Source organism: Anopheles ziemanni, chromosome X, assembly GCF_943734765.1.
Source record: "Anopheles ziemanni chromosome X, idAnoZiCoDA_A2_x.2, whole genome shotgun sequence".
In the NCBI taxonomy this organism is placed as follows: Eukaryota; Metazoa; Arthropoda; class Insecta; order Diptera; family Culicidae; genus Anopheles; species Anopheles ziemanni.
This window is the reverse complement of record NC_080707.1, coordinates 8951347-8978654: the sequence shown is the minus strand read 5'-3', so window position 1 is coordinate 8978654 and position 27308 is coordinate 8951347. Positions and strand designations below refer to the sequence as shown.

At 45.9% G+C, this 27308-nt stretch overlaps 7 protein-coding genes across 7 annotated transcripts; 3 read left to right on the top strand and 4 right to left on the bottom strand.

Moving 5' to 3' along the window:
* Positions 1-4989: 4989 nt before the first annotated feature.
* Positions 4990-14161, bottom strand: LOC131290997 (midnolin homolog). Its single transcript, XM_058320189.1, has 7 exons — positions 14070-14161; positions 10026-10773; positions 9549-9636; positions 8807-9418; positions 7297-8761; positions 6683-7215; positions 4990-5769 (listed from the first exon to the last, which is right to left on the bottom strand). Exons 2-7 carry the CDS (start codon positions 10355-10357, stop codon positions 4990-4992), a joined length of 3810 nt encoding a protein of 1269 aa, XP_058176172.1. The 5' UTR covers positions 10358-10773; positions 14070-14161.
* Positions 14162-15204: 1043 nt separating this feature from the next.
* On the top strand, positions 15205-16023 carry LOC131290832 (glutathione S-transferase theta-2B-like). The gene is made up of 2 exons (XM_058320014.1): positions 15205-15353; positions 15416-16023. Exons 1-2 carry the CDS (start codon positions 15236-15238, stop codon positions 16009-16011), a joined length of 714 nt encoding a protein of 237 aa, XP_058175997.1. The 5' UTR covers positions 15205-15235; the 3' UTR covers positions 16012-16023.
* Positions 16024-16429: 406 nt separating this feature from the next.
* LOC131291425 (glutathione S-transferase theta-1-like) lies at positions 16430-17383 on the top strand. The gene is made up of 3 exons (XM_058320635.1): positions 16430-16595; positions 16694-17116; positions 17178-17383. The coding sequence occupies exons 1-3, from the start codon at positions 16478-16480 to the stop codon at positions 17324-17326; spliced, it is 690 nt and encodes a 229-aa protein (XP_058176618.1). The 5' UTR covers positions 16430-16477; the 3' UTR covers positions 17327-17383.
* A 102-nt stretch (positions 17384-17485) lies between these two features.
* LOC131290501 (alpha-ketoglutarate-dependent dioxygenase alkB homolog 7, mitochondrial) lies at positions 17486-18581 on the bottom strand. Its single transcript, XM_058319650.1, has 3 exons — positions 17962-18581; positions 17717-17892; positions 17486-17622 (listed from the first exon to the last, which is right to left on the bottom strand). The coding sequence occupies exons 1-3, from the start codon at positions 18451-18453 to the stop codon at positions 17505-17507; spliced, it is 786 nt and encodes a 261-aa protein (XP_058175633.1). The 5' UTR covers positions 18454-18581; the 3' UTR covers positions 17486-17504.
* A 51-nt stretch (positions 18582-18632) lies between these two features.
* On the bottom strand, positions 18633-19587 carry LOC131290502 (large ribosomal subunit protein bL32m). Its single transcript, XM_058319651.1, has 3 exons — positions 19428-19587; positions 19107-19358; positions 18633-19039 (listed from the first exon to the last, which is right to left on the bottom strand). The coding sequence occupies exons 1-3, from the start codon at positions 19507-19509 to the stop codon at positions 18771-18773; spliced, it is 603 nt and encodes a 200-aa protein (XP_058175634.1). The 5' UTR covers positions 19510-19587; the 3' UTR covers positions 18633-18770.
* Positions 19588-19913: 326 nt separating this feature from the next.
* LOC131290996 (protein spindle-F) lies at positions 19914-21946 on the top strand. The gene is made up of 2 exons (XM_058320188.1): positions 19914-20980; positions 21049-21946. The coding sequence occupies exons 1-2, from the start codon at positions 20170-20172 to the stop codon at positions 21462-21464; spliced, it is 1227 nt and encodes a 408-aa protein (XP_058176171.1). The 5' UTR covers positions 19914-20169; the 3' UTR covers positions 21465-21946.
* Positions 21947-22374: 428 nt separating this feature from the next.
* On the bottom strand, positions 22375-23848 carry LOC131290617 (GDP-fucose protein O-fucosyltransferase 2). The gene is made up of 2 exons (XM_058319780.1): positions 23809-23848; positions 22375-23746 (listed from the first exon to the last, which is right to left on the bottom strand). Exons 1-2 carry the CDS (start codon positions 23846-23848, stop codon positions 22413-22415), a joined length of 1374 nt encoding a protein of 457 aa, XP_058175763.1. The 3' UTR covers positions 22375-22412.
* Positions 23849-27308: the final 3460 nt, after the last annotated feature.

Below are 27308 nucleotides of genomic sequence, written 5' to 3'. Positions count from 1 at the left end.
TTTAGTTGATTAATCAATTCGAGCTGCTCATCACTGAAGCCGGCTTATGAAGGGGATTTTCCAATGTCAAAGGGACGCCACCAACGTTCCCCGATAGTTAAACATTGTTCAAGACAACTAGATAGAGTCAGCCGACTACACCGGTGTGTGCTGTGTATAACGCGTTTTTATCCATTTCTCCAAAGCTAGCCGGAAGGAAACTTGATAGTAAATGTGTTGATTGATCTGGGATTTTTTCGGAGCCAAGGGACTAGCTTGCTCCCAAGCGTTGACAACCATTGATCGTCTAGGGGACACACGGGCTTGAAGACGCCTACAGCAAAGAGACTCCCGGAGATTGATGTCCATAATATTGCCTCAAGTCATCGGTAATCGCAAGGAGTCGCGTGATGTGATTTCAAGTACATAGAGTACGTGTACCTTGTACTATTCATTACAATCAGCAGCGTTCGGTTAAATCTCGCGAAACCGGACGAAGTCATCCAGGCGCATCGACAAGAGGTTTCTGTTCTTCCCGAATCGCATCTTGCCCAAAATTTTGCACCAACATCAACTGTTCGCGCTGCGGCCGCTGAGTGCGAAGGGCCAATCTGGCTGCCCACCAAATTTAAGAAGTAAAAACAGCCACACACACACACGCGCGCCCACGACGCAGCCCAGCGGCAACGCGGTTTATAACGGTGGGCAGGCAGCTCTCGCAGATCGGTGAATCTCGCGGGGCCCAAAAACCGGTTCGTTGTTCTCGGTGTGGCCCCGCCGCTGGGGCCGATAGGGACCGTAACGCAGCACGGCCGCGCGTACATTGCTCTCTTTTGTTCTCCGCGTCCCTTCTCGCATCTCTCTGGCGTGTCGAGGAAATCACATCGAACATCGCGCGATCACAAGGCACGGCGGCGGCGGCGGCGGCGGCCCGCGGGTTTTTGGAATAAGAGTTCCTCTTCCTTTCTTACTTTCTGTTGTTCTCTACCCTCGCACAGGGTCCCTCCGCGTGTCTTACTGCAAACGCAGCTTCTCGCACACGCCCGGCACTCTCTTGGTTCTGCATTCCTTGTTTTTCCTTTATGTCTCTTCATTTTTCAGCGTTGAGCTGGAGTTTTCATTGGCATTGCCTCGATGCGCTGCCCGTTTTTTTTTTGCTTTTTGAGCTTGTGTTCCTTTATGGCCTTATCACACTTGCATGGCAAAGGCACTGGACTGTCAAAATTTGGTTTTGGCCAAAGTTAAAACAAGTGAAGTTTGCAAAATCCACTGGGAATGGTTCACGTGGGTTTCCGCTGACCGTTCTCTGGATTCGATTTCTATTTTTCAACATCAAAAGTGTCAACCTCACCGAACAATCTGTATCTGATCAAACAGGGCTTTCGGGACTATATGCAGTACCTGGGCTAGCTTGAAACAAATGCAAGAAAAGCAATAAATCATCATTTGCCCACCTGAACGATGGCGCGAGCGGTGTGAAAGTGAGCGGTTCAATTAACGTTCCAGTCAAACTTCCCGGTTTAACCGTTGCCCCACCGTTGGACTAGCAGTGGAAGCAGGGCACAGCGGTTTGCCAACGAGCCTCGGGGTCCGTCTGAACCTGCGCGATTTTTTCGTTTATCGTTCAGCTTATTACTTCTCGAAGATGTCACGAAGAAGCAAGTGTAGCATGCAATGGAATGCGTCATCCATCCGCCATCTGGCGACAAGGGGGCCCCCCCCAAAAAAAATTTAGACCATCCACGCCAGAGAATCAGAAATCCCATCCCGCTTCCCCACGCGCGTTCGCTTCCACTTACCTTCCGTGGCTTCGCCTCAGCCATTTGCTCAACTTCAACCGAATCGGCCATGGTGCTCTGCGATGGGCTGGGGTGTAGGAGATCGATTGATAGGGGAAAATTTGGTGGTTGAGCCGCGCTACCGTGTAGAGCAGAAGGGGGAGAAACGAAGGAAAAACGGCCGAACGATGCGTCCCTGCTGGATCAAGTGCTGGAAGGCGCGGATTTTTTGAACCTAATCACTGCCTACTGCGGTGTGCGGGTAGGGTTTTTCTGTTGGTTGATGAGCCGTTCCTTGGTGACACGGTTGCACACTACACGCACCGGGGGCCCGATTGTTTTTGAGACTGCACGAATAAACGGAGGTGAAATCACAGCCGGCAACAACGGGTCGACCAAACGCCAAACGAACACTGAAAAACACCGAACCCGTCGAATGGGGTACTCGGTCGGGGCAGGATAAAGTCGGTCGCACACGCGTAGCAACACGGACACGGAACACGCAGCCACCGGATGCTGGCTGGCGGGTCGAAAAGGAAGCGTTCTCTCGGACCTCGGACTGAACCTGACTACTGGCGCGCAGGACCACTGTGTGAAGCCAACTTGCTGCGGAGAAAGGCTTGCTCAACCGACCTGACGGGGCGAACGTTCGCAAAGCGACTGACGGTGCATTGCTGGTGCGGCCAGCGTCGAAACTACGGTGAGAGCAGCAACCAACACACGGCTTGGCACCGTATATATGCATCCCACTCTCACGGACCGCGGACCAACTTGCAAGTCACAGAAAGAAAGAAAACAAAAAACGCCGAAGAACGAAAGCGAGAGAGAAAGAGAAAGAGAGAGAGAGAGAGAGAGAGAGAGAGAGAGAGAAGGAGAGAAAGTGAGAGCGAGAGCTGCAGCTCGTTCCAGGAAGGCACGTACGATCGTGCTTAATTCAAATAAAAATCATTTAACTCATTTGACAGTGCATTTTCCCCAATCGGTGGTGAAAAACCAAGATGATAAAATTGCACGACCTCACGAAAAACGATTTCCCGTTCCTATCGTTTTTTCGCCGGTTGTCCATGAAGAAAATGTAAAGGGCTCCTATCTAAAATCATCATCCCTTTGCCAAGTTGTTTCTATCGCTTGCGTGCCATCCCCTTCAGCTCTGGCTATAGCCAGTCCAGGGGTCGGCAATATGCCGTTGAACCATTTATGTTTTGAAATCAAATTTGGATTTTTTAATGTGTTTAATCATTCATGTGTTGAATCAAATCGATGATTTAAGCATAAATACTAATGTGTCACGTAACCATTGGTTGATGAAGAATGTGGAACAGAAATCACCCTTCGTTTCCCAGGAATCTTTACCGTTGGTTTGGCGCATGAATCACGACAACATGAGTCTGCGGTGGAAATGGTGAATAATCAGACCAGCCGCGACAATACTTCCTTATAACGCCCGTTAGCCTGGGGGTCCCCGTTCGGTAAACAGTTAGTCATTTTTTAAAATAAAATTTCAATTAGATGAAATAGCATAGGGAAATGGAAAATGTCTGCTGTACGGCCTGGAGACGATAAGCTTTAGCTTGCTGTACAAAACTGACCACATTTTAAGTCATTCAGCCCATTAAAGGAATAAATCTAAAATACCACACATTAAAGAGTGTAGTTTACGGAAGAAAGGAATATGTCAGATTACTTACTATTCATAGAAATACTACATTGAAATATTACTAAAAATATTGCAGGTGTTTGCGATTTGTCATTCTTACATTTTTATTAAATTTTAGCTTTTACGACATAATTTTGTATTGTTAGTTTATTGCACACCCTAATGATCTGCTGATGATTTTCTTTAAATTGAATTTCAATTATTTTCCTTCATTACACCGGCGAGTACACCGTTGTTGTTGTAATAGTGCTTTTTGTTCCTTTTTTCTTAACTACAAATACCTTCAGATAGACGCAAAGTTCTTGTGTCTTTCTGTTTGCATTCTTTATCTTCTATGGTTGTTTTTTTTTCTATCAAACCTGCACAATGCCTCGTGGCAGCGCGCGCAGTGCTTGTAATTATAGTAGTAAACCAAATATGCTACCTGACGAACGCAACTAGCGGTTCATTCATTTAAGATTTTTTTGTTTTACAAAATGTCGATCTTAGTTTAACCATAAACTACGGATCATTTCATTACGCTACAGGATTTTATTTACTTGAATACATGCCGAGTACATTTAATTTTAAACTAGTCCATGAAAGGAAAGGAAAACGACGGTATTAGAACAAACCAAGACTAAACATTTGATTGCATACAACAATAAAACTAAACGCTGGAACGAACGACCAAAATCAACGAACCTACGAACATGACAATTTAAATTCTTAACTTGGAAACACAAAAGGAAAAAAAAACTTGGAAATTCAAATTCTCCAAGCACATGTTGGATTTAACACGGAAAGGTATCTTATACAGGTCGTCCTTATAATCACCTTTGTAGAAACTGTTATTGCATTAAATTTCAATTTTTCCAGCCATTTTTTGAAAGACTCTCCATAGTAGGGCGCTAGCTAAACGCGCCAATTAAAATTTTGGAGATCAATACACTTTTCCCCCTGCCGTCTGTGCCACTGCCGTCCTGAATCTCTTCTTCGAAACTTTCATACTAAGGATTGTTATATAGCTTTAAAACTCCAACAGGTTTGTGGTCCTTGATTACGGGGGGAAAAAACAAGAGGATCACTATCACTCCTCAACAGGAACCCAGGTATTGCAGTTTACTTTTCTATCTTACCACCTATACTCCACCCTACTATCTAATTGGCGCAGTATACAGCACCTTCTTATTGCTACATTTCGCTACAACCAGAGTTTACCAGCAGTATCGCTATCATGCAAAAGTTATTTTGTTGAATGAACAGTTTTGTGTTACCGTAAATTGTTTGCTTTTCGCTTGTTTGTTCGAAGGTTACATTACTTCGTATGCTCTGCGGAAAGACCCGAAATCGCTTGTTGCATTCGGGAACAACGATTTATCCACATTTATCAAAAGGAAAGAAATAAAATCTTCCCTCGCGCTATTCGTTCATGCTTGTCCCCCGTGTCCTTTTCAAACATGATGTGCTCCATTTCAAGCACTTCCTTTTACGCTTTCTTATCTCGTTACTTCCTTTGTCCGCAGTTTTGCTTCTGTTTTTTGTTACTTCCGTAGAGGTATCTTTTCTATTGCCCTAGTAAATGTTTATCTAGCCTTAAGAATCGATATCGTCATCAATATGAGAGGCTGCTTCGTCGTTTGACGAAGCCTCTGAGGATGCCGAATAGGTCGTATTGGCTGGTATTGGCGTGAATGCCTTAGCAGAAGAAGGATTTCTCACCCTCGTACCGGCCGGTCGAGAGAATGGCACGTCACCGTCTGCAGCGCAGCTGTCGATCGGTAGAACATCCTGATGTTCGGTGGGTGCTCGCTGTTCTGCTGCCGTAGATGTTAAGTCTCTCTGTGGTGGTTTTGTCATCTTCGGCTTCGACGATTTTGTTTCTTTTTCGACGTCCAGTGCGTGGGACTGCTGTTTGCCAACTAGGCGAGTGTTGGTGAAAAATTTCCCGTTTTGCACCTGGTCGGAAGCATGGGCGTTTACAGCTTCCTCCATATCGGCCTTAGCTACCATACCCCCGTTGTACGGGGCGGTCTGCTGCTTCCGTGCCTCCCGACGTTCCCGCTTCTGCTTCATAATCAGCCGCAAGCTATCGATTTTAAGTTTCATTTTTTGATTTTCTTCTTCCGCCGCCTTCGTAAGGCATGCCTTGCACTGCAGCTGCACCTCGAACGAAAGTGAAGCCGACGAGCCCCCAATTTTGCCGCAACTGCAAACCGGCTGGTGTTTTCCTTTGGTAGTGGCGGTCGATGCCGATGCGGAATCGTCCACTGACGAGAGAAGTAGCGAGCGGTAACCGCTGGAGGAACCAGTACTCGGTCCCTTACACCCAGCACAGGCCTTCTTCGAAGTTTTGGGTGCAGCTAACACCGAAACCTTAATAATAAAGAAAAACAAATTAGTAAGTTTTTAATTCAAAGCAAAATACAGCAATGCCATGTTATTTCTGTCCTGAATATCTGTTGCCGAAATAAAATGAATCGCTTGTAGATAGCTTATCAAGCATACCACAGTTTTACTTATTAAAACAATCTAGTTACAAACTACACAAACAAAAACGGGTTCAAACGCACATTTTTTAATTAGAAGTAACGCGTACAGTCAACCCCCTCATAATGAGTAGCTTTTTAACAAGATTTTTCGTAATTCGCAAAAACGAGCCTTTGGGATCCTAAACTGATTTTTTTTTTATGGTTAACGGTGAAGTCTTCGCTGGCAAATGCGAGGAATTTGATTTTAGAAATCATTCAGTTCATAGTTGCCTGGAGTTTTTCAATGAGTTTCAATTTTTCATGTTTTTTTATTTTAATATTCATATTCTTTTTAGGAAAAATAGTATGGTGAATAACCTCTTGCATAACGTGTTTTCGTACGACAAATAAAAAAGTAAATGGATTAGAAGAAGGTTAAATGTGCTTAACATTTAAAGATATATGCAATTTCTAGAGACTTTATGATTGCGTTGCAATAAAACGAGGATTTGTACTGAACATGCGGGGTTTTGTACACCTAAGTTTTATAAAACAGATATATAACAGATTGTGATTAGATTATTAGTATTTTCCCCAATAACCAAATCAAATTTACCGTTCAATAAAAACAAATCCTTGTTTCTTAAAACAATCTTAAAAAATGAAAGGTATAGTTCGAATGAATCAAGAGAAGTTCCAAGTTAGCACATTGTTAGTAAGCTATTTAGTAAGAAAGTTGGTAAGCAACCAAAAACGCTCAAATTCAGTTGTATGTTGTTATTACATATGCACGGATTAAGTTTCATCGAAGTGCTTACATTCTTGGACTCCTTCGGCGCTGGTACAAACCAAGAAGTACCAGATCCATGGTCAGCGGGCCGTCCCGCAGTTGGTCGATTGCTTTGCTTGTGTTGCTGGCAGCTGTGTCGTAGGGATGGCGAAGAACCACAGTCGCTTGCCGATTCGCTCTCACTGGGTGCGTTATTTCCTGTGCCGCCGGCGGAGGAACTGGTGCTGGCGTTGCCGGCTCTACCGGCAGCCGTTTCGCTAGCGGTGCACTGCGGGGCCGCACTGAGCAGATCGTTGAGAATATGAATGATGGTCGATATGTCGCGCTTTGGGCGACCGTACTGGTCCTGTAGCGCCGGATTCAGCGTGCCAGAGAACGTCCCGGAGTAGATACCTTTACCGTGGTGCTTCATCGATTCGATAACGGCACCGGAACTGACGTTCCGCCCGCTCGAAGGCGCCGGTACGGGCGACGAAGGGGCCGACGAGGAGGAAGACGCCAGCGACGAGAGCGAGGAAGATGAAGCGGACGAAGACAAAGACGAACCGCCTGATGATTGTGCTGGCGATGACGGTACACTTGCCGTTGGGCTGGTTGCTACCGACGCTGAAGATCCCGACGAGGGAGCCGAGGTGGCTGCACTGCTGGTAAATACGCGCTTCGACAGTTTGCGCAGCGTTTGCGTCAGATTGCGGGATGCTTCAGCGAGGGCCGGATTTTTCAACGGTGGATTCGGCGGTTCGGCGATGTAGGTCAAACCAGCGCGGGCAATCCGTTGCGACAGCAGTGCCTGTTCTCCGGTAGCCACGAGCTCTATGAAACGAGGACCGTTGTCAAAGGAGTTATCTTGCCCGTCTTGCTGCAGGCGTTGCGCCAGAAGCGGTGTATTCTGTTGCCGACCCTCTGTGTCAGCTCTTTTTTCGCCCAGCGATGATGCCGTTGACGCTGCTTCTGAAGTTTCCTCCATAAAATCCTCCCTTTCACCGATATACCTTGCGACCGGTTTGCGTGATTTCTTTCCATCATTGGCGAAGGCATCTTGCTCGGCTTGCAGCAGGCGATGCACCGAAAGCGGTGTATTAGGATCCCGTCTCGTACCGCCAGCTCTTTTGGCAGACAGCGATGATGTCGTTGATCCTGCACCTGAGTTACCCTCCATAAAATCCTCCCATTCACCAATATACTTTGCGATCGGCTCTTCTGGATTCTCTTCATCATCGAATGCGGTATCTTGCTCAGTTTGCAGCAGGCGATGCGCCGGAAGCGGTGTTTTCTGCTGCCGACCGTCAACTCTATTGGCAGTCAGTGATGGTTTTGACGCTGCTCCAGAGTTTTCCTGCATAAAATCCTCCCATTCACCAATATTTTTTGCGACCGGATCTTCTGGATTCTCTTCTTCGTCGAAGGAGGTATCTTGCTCGGCTTGCTGCAGGCAAACCGAAAGAAGGGGTGGATTCTGCTGCCAATCCTCACCGTCAACTCTATTGGTGGCCAAGGATGATGTTGTCCCGTCCATAAAATCCTCCCTTTCACCGATATACCTTGCGACCGGCTTTCGTGATTTCTTTCCCACGCTCGGGACGTTTATAACTTTTGGGCTGCTTACTGCCTTTGCCTTCTTTCCCGCTACAGTGCCTGCGTCGGTGTCCAAGCGGCGACAGAGACAGGACGTTAGATTCGCTGAAATTGCATCAGAACAATCCTCGATGGCTGGGGCGCTCATACTGCCACCAACCTCCGGCATATCTTCCAACTGTTCAGCCGTTACTTTCGTACCTTCTTTCTCCACCGTCTCGTCGTCAGTTGTCATCCGCGCGGAGACCAGTTTCGAGAGTGACTTGATCGGGGAGGAAATTGCCACCGGTGCCGCCATGTTGTTAGTGCCGGGACCGGCAACTGATTCGCTCTTATCGGTCTCCATGCGTTCCACATCCGCTTTGCCATTCTCCCTCGGCTGATCTTCACCAGTCTGCTCCATCTTCACACTCACTTGTTGTTGGTCCCCAAGGAATTGTTTGATACTTACATTACCTCCAGCACTGTTACTACTTATGCTATCCGTTCTATTGCTATTGTTGCTCTCTCCGGTAGACTGATTGTTATTGTTCTTGGCGAGGGTCGAGTTGTTTTTTACATTATTTTTATTGCTGATGATGCTGGTGCTGCTGCTGCTAACAGTATTGCTTCTTAAAGCGGTTTCCTTCGCCGATTCCTGTCTAGCCGCTCGCTTTAAGGCAGGCTGTTCCATCTCGTCTTCTGAACCGGTCGAGGGTGACTGACTTTTAGCAACCGATCGCCGTGCAAGGTTGCTTGCTTTACTATTGCTGACCGGCGACGAATCAGGTGATGACTGATTGCGTGCCTTGCTACTACTTGCCGATCCCGATGAATACGATGATAATGGTGTGTAACTTGACGCGCTGCTGCTACTGCTGCTGCTGACATTGCCGCTTGATGAGGATGCCCCCTCCGGAGTGCGATAGTAGTGATGATGCTTTGGATACGGCTTAACGATGACCGCTTTCGTTGCGGACGTGGACGCTTTCAGCCGACCACCACCACTGAAGGACATCCCTCCCGACCCAATAGTCGCCGTCTGCGAAGACGATGGGTTCAGCGTGCTCAGCTGCAGCTGGATCAGCATCATGTGCTCCCCGAGTCGCACGCTCAGATTGAGCGGGCTCCTGCCACTTAGAAAATCATTCACCTGCTTGTCGTTTAGTGATTCAAGCGCTTGCATCACTGTGTTCTCTGCACGCTGCGTCTGCAATGATGGAGAAAAGTAGGCTTAGGCAGGTATCATAGGGGGAGGCCAAAAAAGCCAATACAAACCAAGTAATGGTACACATACTGTAGTGATAGTACATATTAAATTTACTTACTCTTTTACTCACCAATAATCCAGTTTCCACGTTTGGTGTAAGGACAAGCTTGGAACCATCGACGAGCCCGTTTTCCATCAGTGTGCCATCGTGCAGTTCGCTGAATGGAACATGAGTGGAAAGAAAGAATAAAAGTGATGAATATTGTGCGAAAACTCCTTCAACGGAATGTATTGGCAACAACTTATCGTTAAATGGACTAAGCAAATAAACAAATTTTGCTGTTATGATAGGGTACTTAAACAACTCGTGCAAAGTATATGGATACTCTACAGCTAACCGAGGCGAAACGTGATCAAAATCAACTATTTTTAGATAATCTAACATTGGTGCAAACTAAAGATTTGCTGCCGAAAGAAAGTTACAAGATGCAGCTCAACTGTTACACCGTTTTGGTCTTCTGCGACCGAACGGACGCTAACCCTATGCTGCTGCTTGCATGTGTGTGTAGATATGTGCATGTGTGCGTTTGTATATGTTCCAACTTACCGCTCGCGATGCAGCAGGGAGAAGCGTTCTTTGGTCACCTTCAGGTTCTTGGAGATGATTTTCTTCAGGTGCAGCACGGTTTTGTCGCCCTCGACGAGCACGGTAAAGTTGCCGCCGGTCGTGGGCGTGACGTGGAGGGCAATCAGTCCAGACGAGTCCGACTCGACGTCCTCCATCAGGTCCGACGAGGGTGCGGCGGATGGATGCTGCGGTCCACTGCCGGAGCCGCCGGCGTTGTCAACACCCATCCCACCACCACTACTGTCGATATCTGCCCCGTTTCCGTCCCCGTTGCCACTGACCCCACCGCCCGCGCCAGAAGAGTTCACCATCGCTCTCGGGGCGCGACGTGTACGTTGGTGTTGGTTGGGTTTTTCCTGCTGCTTATGTTGCTGCTGCTGCTGCTGCGTCGTCTTCGTCTTCGTGTGTGGGATACGCTTGTGCTTTTATGTTCTATGCTCACTCACACAGTGCCAAACTTTCACTCAGCCCACCTCGACCGGAGACTGATGGAAGTTGAATCGCGAGGTTTCTCGCTGGCGCGTCGGCGGCTCCTTTCCGTGGCGTGCGTATGGAAACGGTGCTCTTTACCGGAGCAAGTGCAAGCGCGCTATGTGCAGGACCGTCAACGACCGTTGCTTGCAGTCCCCGGACTTGCTGAATCTTTTGGCCCGACCACACAGTGTGATGCTAAACCGCTTCTGGTGCAACCCGCTGGGAGGTGGATCTTAGCAAGGGATAAGCGACCCTGTGGGTACAATGCGAAAGAAAGGGTCTGTTAGTCTGGCGCACATGTGCATTTAATTTTGCTGCAATTTTTTCTATAGTTATTTTTAAGAACCTTTGCAAGACCTTACAACCGTCGTCGGCAATGGACCCCATGTTGGAGTTTAAATTATCATAGCAGGGGTAACAAGGAAATTAATTCCAAATGTTCCATTTCACCATCATGCAAAAATTGAATGCATATCCGGCTCGTCATCAGAACAAATTTTTCATAACAACAGGAAAACCGCGGAGGAAAACGCGCTACTGACGCAACCCTACACCCACACAGAAAAATGCGCTACACTCTAGGAGCCGTTGATAGGCGCAGAAGGGTAAGTCACCCGTCGCGATCTTGTAGGGCCGCAGCCACACGCAGACATATAGCCTTGGTCGAACGCTGGAAACAGGTTTTCGTTGGATGCGCCTTGGCCAGCGGTAAGCGTACCGGTTTTGGTCCACACCTTCATCTGACTGTGCATGTTTAATCCTGCTTTAATCTTTAAACTGCACTTGTTCCGATCCTCAGCCAAAAACATCAAACCGGGTTGCTTGGTTTTGTTTTTTGTCTATTTGAATACGTTTGTATAACATTTTTATGAAACTTGTATATTGCCTAGCAACGCTCCTTGCACCCATGTTCTCAACAAATATGTCTCAACAACGCTAGAAATGTTCACTGCTACGATGAAAGGTGTTTCAAATAACTGGAAGCAAAACTGGTTCATTTGTCCAACAGATATCGAAATGTAGGCAGCATACTTCAACACGGAACAGGTTGCATCGCCCTCAACCTGTATAAAAAGAACCTTCTAAAGATGCCAGGTAAAAGAACTCCCGAGTTGTTAATCAGGTACTTGCTTTAAAACAACCTGACTCTAACACACCAATGCAAACTGCCATGTGCAGAAGATTCATCTAGACATTACGTTGATGCTGCCAAAATAGCTAAGCAGTTAGTAAGTGTTCCACAATATGACGTTCGTATTATTTTTTACTACCAATTGGCAACAGGTTGCTTTGAAGGGTTATTTTTCCAACTTTCATCCACTTATCTTTGAAGCGCACCTTTAAAACCATCGTAAGATCGTTCGATGGGAAATGTGATGTTACTTTTGTGATGTGTAAAATAAAAAGATCATGTTTATTTTCGGATCTACAGGAATACCGAATAACACACGATCGATCGCATTGAAAATTTTTGAAAAAACAATTGGATGATTGAAAATTTATGAATGTTTCGAACAACTCTAAAGCAACAATTGACTAAAAATAAATCCATCCATCGCTCAATGGAATTTATCAAACTGCATGTGGGTTCGCGGTGCACTTCAAAATATTAATAATTTAAAAAGGGGTGTTTGCTACCCAACACTTGAACCACACATACAAGCACAAGGAACGACGCTCAAGCGTAGTCGGCGTACCGGAATAGTGGCATGCGCGCATGCTGCATGCAATAGAAGCGTCTTCCCCCGTTAGAAATACCGCTTGATAAACCGCTATTGGAAGACGGTTGGATGGATAGTAACTTCATACCAACCAAACATCCTAGCCCTATCGGGAGTAGCCGGGTCGGAGTGCCGGGCAGTCGCTAAAGCCAACCCTTAGAAAGTCCTGTAGATACTCCTTTGCAATTCGGCATCCATATATTAGGATCCATCCATATAACCCGCGAAAAAAATGTTCCTAACAATTGGCGTATTACAAACAGCGCAATACGAAAGGGTATCATCGAATTGCAATAAAGAACCGAAGAAGGTATTCAAACAATACATACTGTGAGGGTGTGGAACAGGAAAAAACACTCCCAGAGACGCATTGCATTCGCACCGGACGAACGCGCGTGCGCCAACCCTCCCCCCTTTTCTTTTCATCCATCACATATTTCTTCGCTTCAATATTCACACGCGTAAGAGAACAAACATTAATTCCTACATATTGTGTGCCCTACAAGACACAAAAATCTTCGTTTTTTGGACTGCACCCAAGTAAAATCATAGTTTTAGAATTCAAGAAAACGTACAGCAACATGTTAACCTAACCGTACTAAAACTGTGATTCACTCATTATTTGAATTTATTATTAGTTACAATAGACAAATAAAACTGCTCTACGTCAAAATGAAAATGTAATCACATTTAGGCAAATGAAACAGAAAATGATTCTTATTTTATAATCGAATAAACTTGCCCTTAGTGAGTTTTGTTAACAACAATTAAAAAAAGGGGTGAAAATAAATAAACAGTGTAGCAATGCCTTCCATGCACCGAATGTCCGCCGCGGTTGTGTGGAAAGACGGCCACATGCAACACAAAAGGAATTATTTTCGACTGTTTCTGTGACGCGAGATCAACGCGATGATGACTTCGCGGTGGTGGTCGCGGGCCGCGAGCCACAACCGCGAGCACGCACACAGCGCCCACTGGAATGAGGTGAAGTATACGGCCGTCACAACGAATCGAGCACGGTCGGGATGACTGGGTGGTGTGCGTCGGAGGAGCGCGTAGTAACGCCGTCATTGAATGCATATACAAAACGCCTCCATCTTATTCCCGGGAGTACAATTTCATTCTTTGAACGGGTTGTCGTCGTCTATAGGTAGGGTGATGCAGATGCGGGGAGGACGCGGTTACTGTTAATCGGACCTCTCTCCCTTCGTTTTTGCTTTCCCCTCAGCTTCACAGTGACGGCGATGATGACACAAAACCGAGAACATCGCAAAATGTGAAACGAAAGAAAGACGGCACACCTCCAAATTCCACCGCATCAATTTTCCGCGTGCGGTACGGTACGCCAACGACGCTAAGTTTTCCATGAACACTACGACCCAGCGCAATGAAAAGCTGGAGGCTGTTTGACCGAAACATGCATTAAAAATAAGACAATTGCGATACATGCACGGAATCGACTCACTACAATAAGCCGCCCTCTACAGATTTGCTGGATTGTGAATTTGGTTTCACTAGAAGATCGGTTAGAACTGCAGATAGTCTTAGTAACATTAAATGATCCATTGCTTCTAGTGATCACTGTTTTAAGTTAAAACAGAAGGAAACATTGGAAAAAGGAATACTTAAGACCCGAACACTGGCAGCAAACAAAAAGAAAAACAACAATGCACACGTCGCGAGGGTCTCACAAATGCGACCAGTAATTAACCGAAACCATCCGTCTCGCCTACGGATTTGGGACGTAAGTTGTTGATAGCAGATAGCACTTCTCTTTTTCTGTTGATAGCTGGCGTCGCACACGAAATGGGCTAATTATCGAGTGTACCTGTAATTTGCTATTCCTGCTGTATCCCTTCTGGTCCACTCGACTGCTCCCACCGTACACGAACGACACGCGCACTGAACGGCATCCAAACTGGGACTGGTGAACTGAGTGTGGCGTTGTGTCAAGTGGTCCAAACCCGCACCCACATGATATCGTTATCGGAACGGACCAGAGCTGTACCGAGCATTCAAAAAACGATAGGGTTTCGCATGGAATCGATAAATTGTAGATCGAATCGGTGTAAGTAAAAGAACAGCAGTGTTAATTCATACATTCTATGTGATATCAACAATATGATATCAATGTGTTCTTCTTCTTGTCGTTATGTTACCTTCTTCGGCCATGCCTCACTCGGGGTCCACACTAAAGCGCGACGTCGCCTGACAGGCGCTGAACTCCATGCAAAAAAACCTAGCGCGATTCGCGCGACATCGCGCAAGGTTTTTTTTATATGCCCGGTTGACAAAAATTCAAATTTTTTGCAGCTGTCATGTAGTACCAGCAAGTTTTTCCATGGCAGATTGCAGGGACTCTTGCTGGAACTACATAGTACCAGCAACAATGTCAATTTCTGTCAACCGGGATGTCAATTTCTGTCAACCGGGTGGAGTTCAGCTCCTGTCAGGCGACGTCGCGCTGTAGTGTGGACCCCGAGTAATAGGTTAGGTCAATGAGTCTGTGACAGCTTATTCACCTAAATCCGGCCTTTTGTTTACGGATTGCTTTCTGGACTGAACTGGGAAGCACCTGATGAATGCGTGGCTCAAGGGCCCACAGTAATACAGAAAAACTTATAAACACAACAGACGCAACCATACACCGTTCCATTTTAGTTCCATTTCCTTTGTGGGTTTAATAGCTCCGCTTCGCAGCGCGGACCACTAGGCGAGGTGGGTGAAACTAACGCATACACAAATACTTCCCTTGCTAAACCGGGCTGCCATCAGTTGAAACAACAAACCGTATAAACAGTGGCCTTTTTCACCTCTTGTTCAGTACGTCTCATTTTTAATTTTATCTAAAGCAATATTAAAAACACCATCCGTTCCAAGTTAAATTCTGAAAGGTCAACATCCCACGCTAGGCTTTTTAAGTTGTAAACCAGCTAAAACTACATATTCTTCACTGTTTCTTGTAGCACTTTGATTTTGCAGACGAGCTGTATCATGGCTGGAAAACTGAAGCTTTATTACGACTTCATGTCGCAACCATCAAGAGCTCTGTACATATTTCTGTCCAAGAACGGAATACCTTTCGAGCGATGCCCTGTAGCGCTGCGAAAATGTAAAAGCACCTCATGAAAACAAGAGAGATATAATTTTGCTTACACCTTATTTTATCTATAGTTGAACAGAAGTCTCCCGAGTACAAAAAGAATGTGAATCGCTTCGGGAAGGTTCCGTGCATCGTTGAAGATGACTTCCATCTCGCAGAAAGCGTTGCTATCGTCCGTTACATCTGCCAGAAGTACGACGTACCATCATATTGGTATCAAACGAACAATTCGATAGGACAAGCGCGTATCGATGAATACCTTTCCTATCAACACCTGAACATTAGAGCCGACGTTTCGCTATACTTCTTCTATGTTTGGCTGAATCCGCTGACCGGCAAGAGCGTGGACCAGGAAAAGGCAGCACGCTTACGGGCCCGGCTGGACAAAGGGTTAAACTTTTTCGAGCAAGTACTGCTGAACAATGGCAACAAGCCTTTTTTGACCGGTGACCAGTTCACCTACGCGGATCTATCGGCAGCCTGCGAAATTGAGCAAGCCAAAATTGCCGGATACAATCCGTGCAGCTCTGATCGTCCGCATTTAAGCAACTGGATGGCGGCTGTTAGGGAAAGAACCAATCCGTTTTATGACGAGGCACACAAGTTAGTGTACCGGCTAACGCCGGAACACATTCCGACCCCGGCTGTTCCGGCTGATGACGATTGAGTATAGTTTTTACAACTTTGATTATACGTGATCGTTACTGAGATGCATGTACAAAGATGCGTATGGTGTTGGTTTTATAACATTATGTAAAAAATGCTTTCAGTTGTTATGATGGGAAAGATACTAAAACCGTCAAATAGTCGTTTTGCACAATAAAAAATTATGATGATGATTTTTCAAAAATAATATAAACTGTATACATCATTCATTCTCCATCCTGTAGCTTTATAACACCGTAGGAATGCATTTAAGCTATTTTTTGTGAGCTACTGATATCTGTTTAAAGTTTATCTCATACTCATGATCACTTTGATAATACATACTAATACAAACAAAATTCCGACCTTTGGTCGGTAAGCATGTGGTTGTGCATTATTTACGTGATTATTTTTTATTTGCTGTCCATCATAGGTCGGCAGAATTCACAACTGGAAGCGATAGGGCATTGTACGAAAGGTGGTCCACCATGTCGAAAGCATTAAAGTTGTACTACGATCTTATGTCCCAGCCTTCGCGGGCTTTGTGGATTTTTTTGGAGAAGACTAAAATCCCCTACGAACGCTGCTTGGTGAATCTGGGAAAAGGTACGAATTTGGACGAAAAGGAGTGCTTTCAAACCGGTTTGCTAATCATATTCCTACTCCCCGTGTTTGGTATCGCCGGGATTCGTCGGATGCTACAGGAGAACACTTAACGGATGAGTTCAAGGCGATTAATCGCTTCCAGAAAGTGCCTTGCATCGCAGATAATCAGATCAACTTGGCCGAAACTGTCGCCATCATCCGTTATCTGGCCCGGGAGTATCAGGTGCCGGATCATTGGTACCCAGCCGACACCCGTCAGCGTGCGCGAGTGGACGAGTACCTCGAATGGCAACATCACAACACGCGCGCTATGTGCGCCGTCTACTTCCAGTACATGTGGCTTCGGCCGCGTATGTTCGGTAAAAAGGTAGATCCAAGTCGGGCAGAGCAATACAAGGCGCAAATGGAATCGTGCCTTGATTTCATCGAGCGCGAGTTTCTTGGTGGTGGCTCCCGGTTCATCGTGGGAGAGGAGATTTCTTTTGCCGATCTGCTGGCAGCTTGTGAAATTGAACAGCCAAGTAAACAACTTTAGGTTATTGTGTTTACGCTTTTTTTCTAACGTGTACGTTCTCTTTACAGAAATGGCCGGGTATGATCCGTGCGCCGGTCGCCCTAAGCTCACGGAATGGATGGCTCGTGTTCGTGACGCAACCAATCCGTACTATGATCAGGCCCACAAGCTGGTCTATAAAATCGCTCCGGAAACGGTTCCGAAACCAAAACTATGAAACTACTCGTTGCCCAAGCAAGCATCGTTTAAGACTTTCTAAATAAAATGTGAGCAGGATACCTCAGTAAATACAGCTTGAATTAACAAGATTTGCACTATATATATTTACACATTTTTGACAACAGAATGTTTCACTCACTAGCTCCGTGCATATGCTAGTAGTACAGATTTCCTTGTTAGGGATCATTTCGACAAATGATCGATATGCGTCTCGTTTTCTGGATATGCCTTTTTCCGAAGAACGACTCCTTGGCAGCAAGAATTTCGTGAGTAAAGTTGTACCGTGCAGAGTGTCTGAAACGTAACAAAAAAGTACGTGGGATGAGAATATAACAATATTGTATCTTCCGAAAGCTTTTGGAAAAAATAAAAACCAAATATATCATACTTCATCACATAGAGCGATCGTCGTGGCAGCAACACATCAGCCCAGAATTTTTTATCACGATCTTTAGAGAAAATTTGGCGATACTCTTCATTCGTTTGCTCCTCATCATTTGTCCGGACCATTCGCATTACAGAGTCGGAGAGTAAACTTATACCGGCGATCGTATTTCCACAGTACTAAAGTGAACAAAAACAAGTATGGTTTATTCAAATTCCATTCCTTTGAGACAAAGCCGTTTTTCTTACCCGCACACTATCGACATGAGGTTTGATTACACCATCTTGGGCCAAATCCAGCACGTGCACATATGGCATGGCCGAGCCGGCAAACGCATCTGCTACAACACGGTCCAAAATGGCACGATTAGCTGGATACCAGTGTTTGCGTTCAGTTTCGCGATAGCCGTGGATTGCATCGTCCCAGTGATCAAATTCGTAGCGCAGCCGTTTGATGTATGGTTCAATTTCCTCCAGTAAAGAGGCCTCCTCTTGTTCAGTTATAAAATTTTCGAGTACTCGCATATCGGCTACGAAGCTTATCCTGTCATTGTCTGGCCATTGACCAGCAAAGGATAAAAGGTTTGATTGTAGATTGTCGGTTGAATGTTCTTTCTGGTGTTCGCAATGTATTTTCCCCTGATGAATACTACGTAGGGTAGAAGGTGGTGTCCTGTAAGACACAACTAACGGAGCTAATGTTTTCGTTTTCAAACAGACTCGAGAAACTACAGTCAACATTGCTGGTTGGTAAACCAAACCTATTGCTTGATTGCGCACTGATCAGACTTAATACACACTCGAGGTAACCTTGCACTTGAGGATAGAATATAAAACTAAGGCTGTTGTACGACAAGAAGGACGAATTGTATAACAAAACAAACGATTATGAAACTGTTTCACCAATGTTTTGACAGCTGTCAATAACCGGCGTTTTTTGAATAAATGTATTACTGTAGGAAAATTAACACTGGTTACTTTGACTTGTATAACTTTACTATAATTGCTTCACAATTGCATTATTCACAACATCATCGTTTACAATAGAAAGTATGCTTTTAGCCTAGCTTTTCATGACCCGGCTTTAACTCGTCAGGTTCCGGTGCAGAGTGTGTACTTCTTTGCAGCAAATTTTTACCAAACCACATGGGCCGTGGCTTCTCCATCTCCACGATACGTTTACCCTGCCAGAACTCATCCGGCTGCTCGTCCTTTTCACGATCGTACAACACCACTACTTCTTTGTCGACTGGATCTAGACCAAGCTCATGCTGAATTTTGTCTTGCATCAACTCGGTTTCCGTGCGTATTTTCTTGTAGCATGTTGCTGTGAATAATAACATCGAATCGGGTCAACACCTCAAACTTGTATAAATAGCGTTTAGCTAACTTACGACAAAGTATCCCCACTTCATGATCGCTCCCGCACGTCGCGCAGGAACGTAGATGGGTTTTCGGAACAAATATTTTTAATTTGTAATCGGGGGAACCGTACTTTCGCTTGTGTCGCTTTTCGACTGTCCGCCGATGCTTTGGTACGGCCCACAGCAGCCCGTCTCCAATCAGATCACGAAGCGAAAACTGCGGCGAGTTTCCCGTAGGCGCATAAGATGCTGGAGTGTCAACATAAGCTAATGCTAATGCACCTGTAAAGATACCAACACACATCTTCGTTACGTAAAATGGTCATCAAACTAGCCGGCAAACCATGTTACCTTTGGGAAAACCAGGTCCTCCGAAAATGTAGTGCTCCAACATACGCAACGTATTGGATAAGCGATTTATTATTCTTGCCATGGCTGCTGAATGTAAAAACAGTATAAAATTCGGTAAAATATTACCGCTCACCACTCCTTTCTGGGCAGTATGGTTTGTTTATTGCTTACTTTTATTTTGACAACTTTGTGTACCACATGGATACCCGGTGGAAACACTTCTGACCCGATCAGGGCAACTACGTAATACCATATGTACTGAAGTAATTATTTGTATGCTGGAACACATTGTATGTTCAGATCATTAAAAATGAACATTTGTATAAGCACTTTACTGGTCATGGTTCTTTATTTGAACATCATTCATGCAGTAACAGTAAATCAATAGATGTAAGCTTTGTTCTTTATATAAGCACAGTATTTTCATCGGTCTATTGTCATCTACAGCTGAATTCCAAACATGACGTCTTTGTTGAAACACAAATTTGTGGCGAAAGTAACAGAGTGCATCGCATAAAGTGTTTTGCTGTGAAAGATGCTCAAGATGTCGTAATTTTTCTATTATTTAGATTTTAGTTCGTTTTGTTTAAGATCTCAAGGACATACAGAAAAACAAACATTGTCGAGCAACAATGGTGTAGTGATTTGATTGATGGTTTCTTGGTAAGGTTCGCGAGTTTTATCCAGCAAAAGTTGTGGGAAGCTATTTTGAAATCGATAGCATATCCAGGCAAACTTCAACATGAGCAACGTAGAATCAGGCGATGGCCACCTCCATTCTGCTACATCTTCGCACCTCGCACTTCAAGTGGCCTTACAAACTCTGCGTGAACGATGCCAGTTCTTTCAAAAACGTCTCGCTACGCTCGAAGAGGAGAACACGGCTCTTCGGGCGGCGCAGGCCAGATCACCCGGAGCAACAGGTCCAGGGCAGTTTCGCGAAAGGAAGGTCGTCAATGCGGGCCAGAATGAAGTAGAGACGCTGCGCGAGAGTGTCGCCGAGCTAACGAGACAGAAAACACAGCTTGCCGACCATATCTCGATGGTGGCAGCAGAAAACAGGCAGCTGTGGCGTCGTCTATCTCAAATAGCCAAAGACTTGCCATCTTCGTCTACTGACGGAGAGGGCGACAATAATTCCGGACACATCATATCTTCAAGAATAGCGAACACTCAGCGCGATCAACAGCAGCGGACGGTGGCGAGCAGCAGCCAATCCGGCCAGAACCTCATTCGATCGCGAACCTTCACGAAAAATGCACCGAATCCGAAGTTGCGGGAGCGAATGCAACGTGATGGGTCCTCCGAGGAAGAGATGCTGAATCTGGAGGACATTTCGCTGCTGAACAACTGTGGCTTCCTGGAAACCGTCGGAGGAGATTTGTTGCAACTTAGTTTGTTGGCTAAACACGATGAAGAGCAACTGCAAGCGGCGCTGGAAGCTAATCCAGACATCCGACGTTGCACCGAGGGCTTAACTGACATTCGAAACGAAATCGTGGAACAGGAGAGGATGTTGAAGGATATATTTAATAGTATAAAATTAAAGACAGGTAATACATATACATAAAGCAAACATTTGCAATGTAAGCCAACACTGTACTGTGTATTGTAATTCTAGGTTCGTTGTGTCAAAGATGTCTAGATCGCCAACTGTCCGGCGATAATGATAAAAAGCAAACGAAAGATGCCACGGTGGAGGTCGCGGAGAGTGAGTTTCTCTCCATGGAAGAACAAGCGGCCAACGTGCCAGCTTGTGCGACAGGAACCAGCCAGCCAAAGGATGATCAAAATGAACCCTTAGTCACGACACCCAAAGGTAGTACGCAGTTTGAGCTGTTGCTGGAGGAAAAGTTACGCGCCAACTGTGGAGTGGAAAAGATATGCCCAATGTGCGGCAAACCGTACGGAGAGGAGACCTTGTTCGACGTATTTCAGCAGCACGTCGAGTCGCATTTCCTAGATGACAGTGAGATCGGTGAGCTCAGCCTGGATCGCACGTACGAGTACATCTCGCAGACGGTAGGCAACTTCTGACCATCGCCAGGGTCGCGACGCCGTATTTTTTTCTCAAGTGAACTTTAAACTCTGTCGTAGAGCAGCAACCGCAAAGCGAGTTTACAGTATGGGTACAGGGCGAAAGTGTGCGCTGGCTTTTCGCAATAGATTTTAATTTAAGAAAAGTGGTATTTTGATTTCATCAATGTAAAATATTTTTTATTTGAACTATTGAACCCGTGGCCAAGTTACTGAAACTTTGCAGTAACATTGGCTTAAATAATGAAAGTAAACGGAAAATGATGGTAGCGGGAAAAATTTGAAATAAAAATGTAGAATAATTCGAAAACAAAACTCATTCATGATTCCAAACGTTTATAGGCATACGTGAAATGGCACATGTCTTTGTTTAACACGAAAAACTATGCTGATGATGAAATATACATTTAATTAAAGCAAAACAAAATGATTAGGGTGTGAAACGAAACATACCTCATTCTTAGATTAGTTTTACTAAGCAATCAGAAACCTTTTTTCCTTATAGAAGCCGAAGAAAAATATATTAAACGTTGGCATTGAACATTCAATGGCACATGTCTTTGTTTAACAAGAAAAACTATGCTGATGATGAAATATACATTTAATTAAAGCAAAACAAAATGATTAGGGTGTGAAACGAAACATACCTCATTCTTAGATTAGTTTTACTAAGCAATCAGAAACCTTTTTTCCTTATAGAAGCCGAAGAAAAATATATTAAACGTTGGCATTGAACATGCCATTGAAGGCAATCGCTAACAAATATATGCTAATAGTGAAGAAATTCACCGTAAGAAATTGCAGTCAATAATTGTAAATTATTAAACGGTTCTACAGTCCCTAGCGCATCGGATACAGAATCTAATAATAAATTTAAAGGCACAGAGTAAGAAAAAAAAGAACACGCCGGATTTATTCAGTCAGATTCTAGGACATAGTCAAAAATAATCAGTTATAAACTATAGGCCACACAGTGTTCTTCTCGCAGTTCATATCTTTTTCACTCTTGCAAAAGGTGTTAAAGGTGAGATCTTTTGGGAATCCAATGATTTCCCGCTCCTCATAGATCCGGTAGGTGAAAGTGGATTCGTAAGTGCCGATAAAATACCGAGCGTGCGAGCAAATAATCTGGTCTACTATCGCGATGCCACCGTCCTTCAGCGTGGCCCGCTGCTCGTAGTTCTCAGGGGCGAAGCGCACTACACGGAATCGCTTGAGATAGTTTTTCAGGTTGTAAAACTCTGTCCGCGAGCAGTCGGATGCTATGAACACTGTCTTCAAACCCAGTTCGAGCAGCTTCGCCCGTATCTGTAGCGCCGCCGACTGGATGGTTGGGGTGGTTTTGTCACGACCGTACAGAAAATCGGCCCGACGCAGGTGGGCGCAGATGTATTCGCCTCCTTTCGCTCGGCGGCGGTGTGTCGCGTCCCGCCAGTGGGCCGGTCGAACCGTCTTGTCTTGTTCGTCAGAGGAGTTAAGAAAGTCCCAACGGAACCGGTCTGCCACCTCCACCAGACTGGGGGCAAAGCGCATCGAACGGCGTGCTTCCCAGTAGTCGACGTTTCCCCACAGATCGTGCAGCACGATTTCAGCGTTCAGCACCAACACGTAGCGAACCGACTGCCCTTTGCGTTTGTATGTTTCAAGCAGTTTGTGCAGCAGCATCGCACTGCCCTGAAAGTGCAGGCAGGTGAATTCTTTGGTCGCGAAATTAGCATAGCCAAGGAAGGGTAGCGTCCCCGAGTCGCTCTTCGGACACACGTGCTCCTCGAACTTGTCCACAAACACGCCGTTCTCGAACATATTGTCAAAGTGCTTTAACTTGTACACTTCATCGAGCACCACGGCGGCTCCTTGGCCATGCAGAGTTTCGTAGGCGTCCAAAAATTCGGGCGTATCGATAACGTCCGTGTAAGCCTTCATACTGGACAGGTCAAAGAAATGGCTCCAGGGAAGCTGCGTCTGTTCTATGTTGTGGCTCCGCCAATGTACCAGGTTTGACCACGGCGGAAGGACCAGCTGGGAGCGCCCGTAGCCTGGTTGCGTTCGTAAGAACTGTAGAAAAACAGCCATCCGGATGTAAACGTCACGGCGCAAATTGAACCCTTCCCCAGGGTTCACATCGTACAGCAGGTAGGTAATGGGTTCGTGGTCCCACTTGGCTGGTCGCACCCGAGGGCAAGTGAATGCCTCGAAGAATATATCCCTTTTTTCACATATTTTCCGGATGTGTGTCGTATGTACGATGTGAGACACAGTTAGCAATGCCAATGCATTAAATACTGCAAGAGACAAACCATCAAATTGTGTGTTGATTGTAAACATTATCCTCAACTGTACTTACATAGCGAAAGGAATAGGAGTTCTATGTTGTGTAACTGCATCGAGACCAATTGGATTGTGATTGACTAGAACGAATATTCACCGAAGCCGGAAGCAAACAGGACGTTCCGCCTCTGCACCTCCTGGCCTCTGACCGTCGCCACAGACGGCTAACGCACACACATACGTGATTGCAAAGCAGCGCAGCATGGGCTGACAGTTTGCACCTTATTTACTTTCCAAACTCCAGGAGTCGAATTCGTCTTGTCAATTTTACGCCCGAAGGTCATCTTCAAAAAAGTGACCATCGGCGTTAGAAGTCTACTGGATCGATAGTCGCATCGTGTGCTCAAAATTAAACAGCTGACGTAAAGGTAGGACTCAAACTTTGCCAGAGGCGTTGTGTATATCTGAAGGTAATCGGTTAATAATAGGCCTTGCAGTTACGGATCCTTTTCTGTGCGCCTAATGGCATTTGCCGTTTTCGGGGGTTCCATGGCACAGCTGATTTTGATGGTGTAGTGCACATCGCAACCTATCGAGTTGTGCAGTCGACCGATGTTTGGAAATATTTTACTCGCCTGGTACGGCAGTCCATTGCATCCGGTTGATAGTTTCCGGTTTTTAAAGGGAAATTCCCACATGTCGAGTTCTGTCTGCGGTACTTGCTGTGGTGTGCACAATGTGGTGGTGCATTTTTGCTAAAACAGGTCTTCTTGGGTAATTCCAATGGTAATACTCTACCGCAACCATACTAGCAAAGCGGAGAGGTTTGCGGTTGCACACTATAGTATTTAAATGATCTATCAACTGAAAATCGTGGTAATGACGATGTTGGTAATGGTTGAAATAACACATGGTCATATTCCATATGAAGCGCGCTGGCACTATGTTTTTGGAGAACTTTTATTTGCCTTACACCTTGTTGAATGATTTGTTGCATGCTTCATCCTGTAACTGCAATGCGTGCCTCCGAAAGTAATAGGCAGAATGTAGTGTAAAGACTCCACGGGCTTGATGTTCTACATTCGCAAAGCTTCCCATGCTGTGCCCGCCAGTGCTTTCTAAAATGACATTGTGAAGTAATTACAATATCCAACCAGAACCTGGTAGCCCGTGCAACACAAAAACGTGTTCAACCATGCGAAAACCGGAGATGAAAGAATGTGGGCAGCACTTCATCTCGCGATGATGATGGGTCGCGCTGATTTTCCCTACTATTTGCTCCATTTTCGTTCCCGCAACGCATCATTCTCCGCAGGCTCCACTCCAGCTGGTGCGCCTTCTTGGAAAGCAATGAAAGCTCAGCTGTTTTCCCTGCAAGCTCTCCTTGCGGATGGACGGGTGAACGCGGGGCTGTCCGCCGCTGGTGTATGGTATTGGTGTCGGGCGGGCGCCAGGAACCAGAACCGTCGCCAGAGTAGCCCCGCCGACTAGAGGTTCGCGATATAAGCATGTAAAAATACTTAATCAAGCGCTCAGTCTGCCACGATCAGTACGCCGAGGTGGACGTGAAGCGCCGCGAGGGCTCATCACACGGCATAGGCTTTTTTGTTGTTTTTGAAAAGTGGAACGAAAAAAAAAATAGGTGTTAGGCGGGTAGCAGCACCAGCGGCAACAGCATATTTACTCATCCGAGTGTGTCCGGGTGAATCGTTGTGTTGGGCGAAAGTGTGTCAGGAAGAATTGAAAAGTTAAACAGCCAGTACAGTGACCGTTGGCGACCGGACGATCGATTCTCCAAACGGGCGATTGAGCTGTGCTGGGGCCTTTCCCAAAAACCACACGGGAATTCACGCATTCTTATCAGTAGGTAATAGTGCTCGATCCCATAAGCCGTAATGATTATTTCCTTATATACTCGTCCGGTGAGTTGTGTGTGAATGTTAGCATTTTGAATTCGCACATCAGCGCGGTGAAAGTTCGGTGCAGTTCCACGGGGCCCACCATCCTGCGAACGAGTATGCTCGAGTATGCTCGACCCTAGCCAGAAGTGCAAGATAATCTTGACCTTTTACTTCGCGGTCAATCCATGCATCTCCCCGCGTCCGTCCGTCCACCCGTCCGCACGTTCTTCGCTTCGGTTGAAGGTTTTCTTTTGTTTTTCGGTTGGCACACGAAACTGGTTCCCACCGGACCGCGCTGCTATCGGTCGGACGATCGTGCGCAGCGCTTTATATTGGGCCCGCACCACCTACAACCTGCTCCGAGCTTCTTCTCCGTCTTCTATCAAACATCGAACACAAACACAACGAAGCGCACAACTAATCAGCCGAGTAGCGCCAGCTAGTAGAAGAGGAGACAAACGAAAATCATCGGAATCCGCGGCCCTCCTGCGGAGAAAGGGACTACTTTCACGGCCAAGTGGTGGCGGCTTGGCACGAACAACCCAAGCATCATCGTTGGGGCCGTTGTAATAGGAGCTTGTTTCTTGCTCCGGTCCTAGAAGGGAGGAGGGTTTGGGGGATTGATGTGACGCTGAGCCAGCCAGCGGACCCACACATTCCACGAGTAACAAAACGGGTTTTTGTTGTCTTCTGTTGGCTTGGGTCGACTGCTGCGGGACGATACGTGATTCCAGTAGTGATTCACCGGGAACCGGGAGGAGCAAAGTGCGTGCTAATTTTCCCCTTTTGCACCGCGGGGTGGAGGAGCCATTATCCGTCCGGGATACCAGCGTGTAAACGATGGCCATCGGCATCAGGGAGTAGGCCATCGATGCGCCCCGTCGCAAGGGAAAGGGATGCTTTGGTGTTGGTGCTGCGTGACCGGGTGCTAAAAGGCATCAACCAAACAACAGTTATATATATGACTTACATTCTCCCAGTACCCAGCAGAACCCCTCATGCCCACGTGCTTCGTGGATGGGTCGAGCAAACGAGCCGGAGACGGAGCTGGAGGTTTAGAAAATATGCGTTTCGCTTTTTCCTCCCCGCTATCGTCTTGGGCAGACCCCGTTAAGTGTGCCGCCCTTTTGCCAGCGGCTGCGTTATGTGCAGGCCAACCAGTACTGGCTCATCTGGAGGGAAGAAACCCGTTATAGGGCCTCGCGCACTTAGTCGCGCAAAATCGATGCACGGAATCGTCACCGTTAACCGTTGGAAACGGGATCGTTTGACGGCGACAGTCGCTGTGCGTGACTTTATTATGGCATTTAAGAATCCAGCACACATTCTGTAAAGCTGTGAAGTCCGTCATATCGACTTCCACATTCGCTCGAGAAACAAAGTCGTGCGTATATGAACAGGCAGAAATAGATCAAGAACACCAAATTTTATTTCATAACCGGATTTTGTCCATTAGGGTCACGTTTGGCGCCGTTGAGCAATTTTTAGGATTTTTTAAAACGTAGTAGAAGTGCAGGATAGGGTATTTATTCAATTTTCACATTGAGAACATTACACATTCATTATAAGCATTTATTTTGCAAAGGATAATTAACTTTGCAATAGATTTTTGAATAAAGATTTCATTGGATGTGTGGAAGTCATGCATTAACATTTGGTAGAATTGTTCAACCTT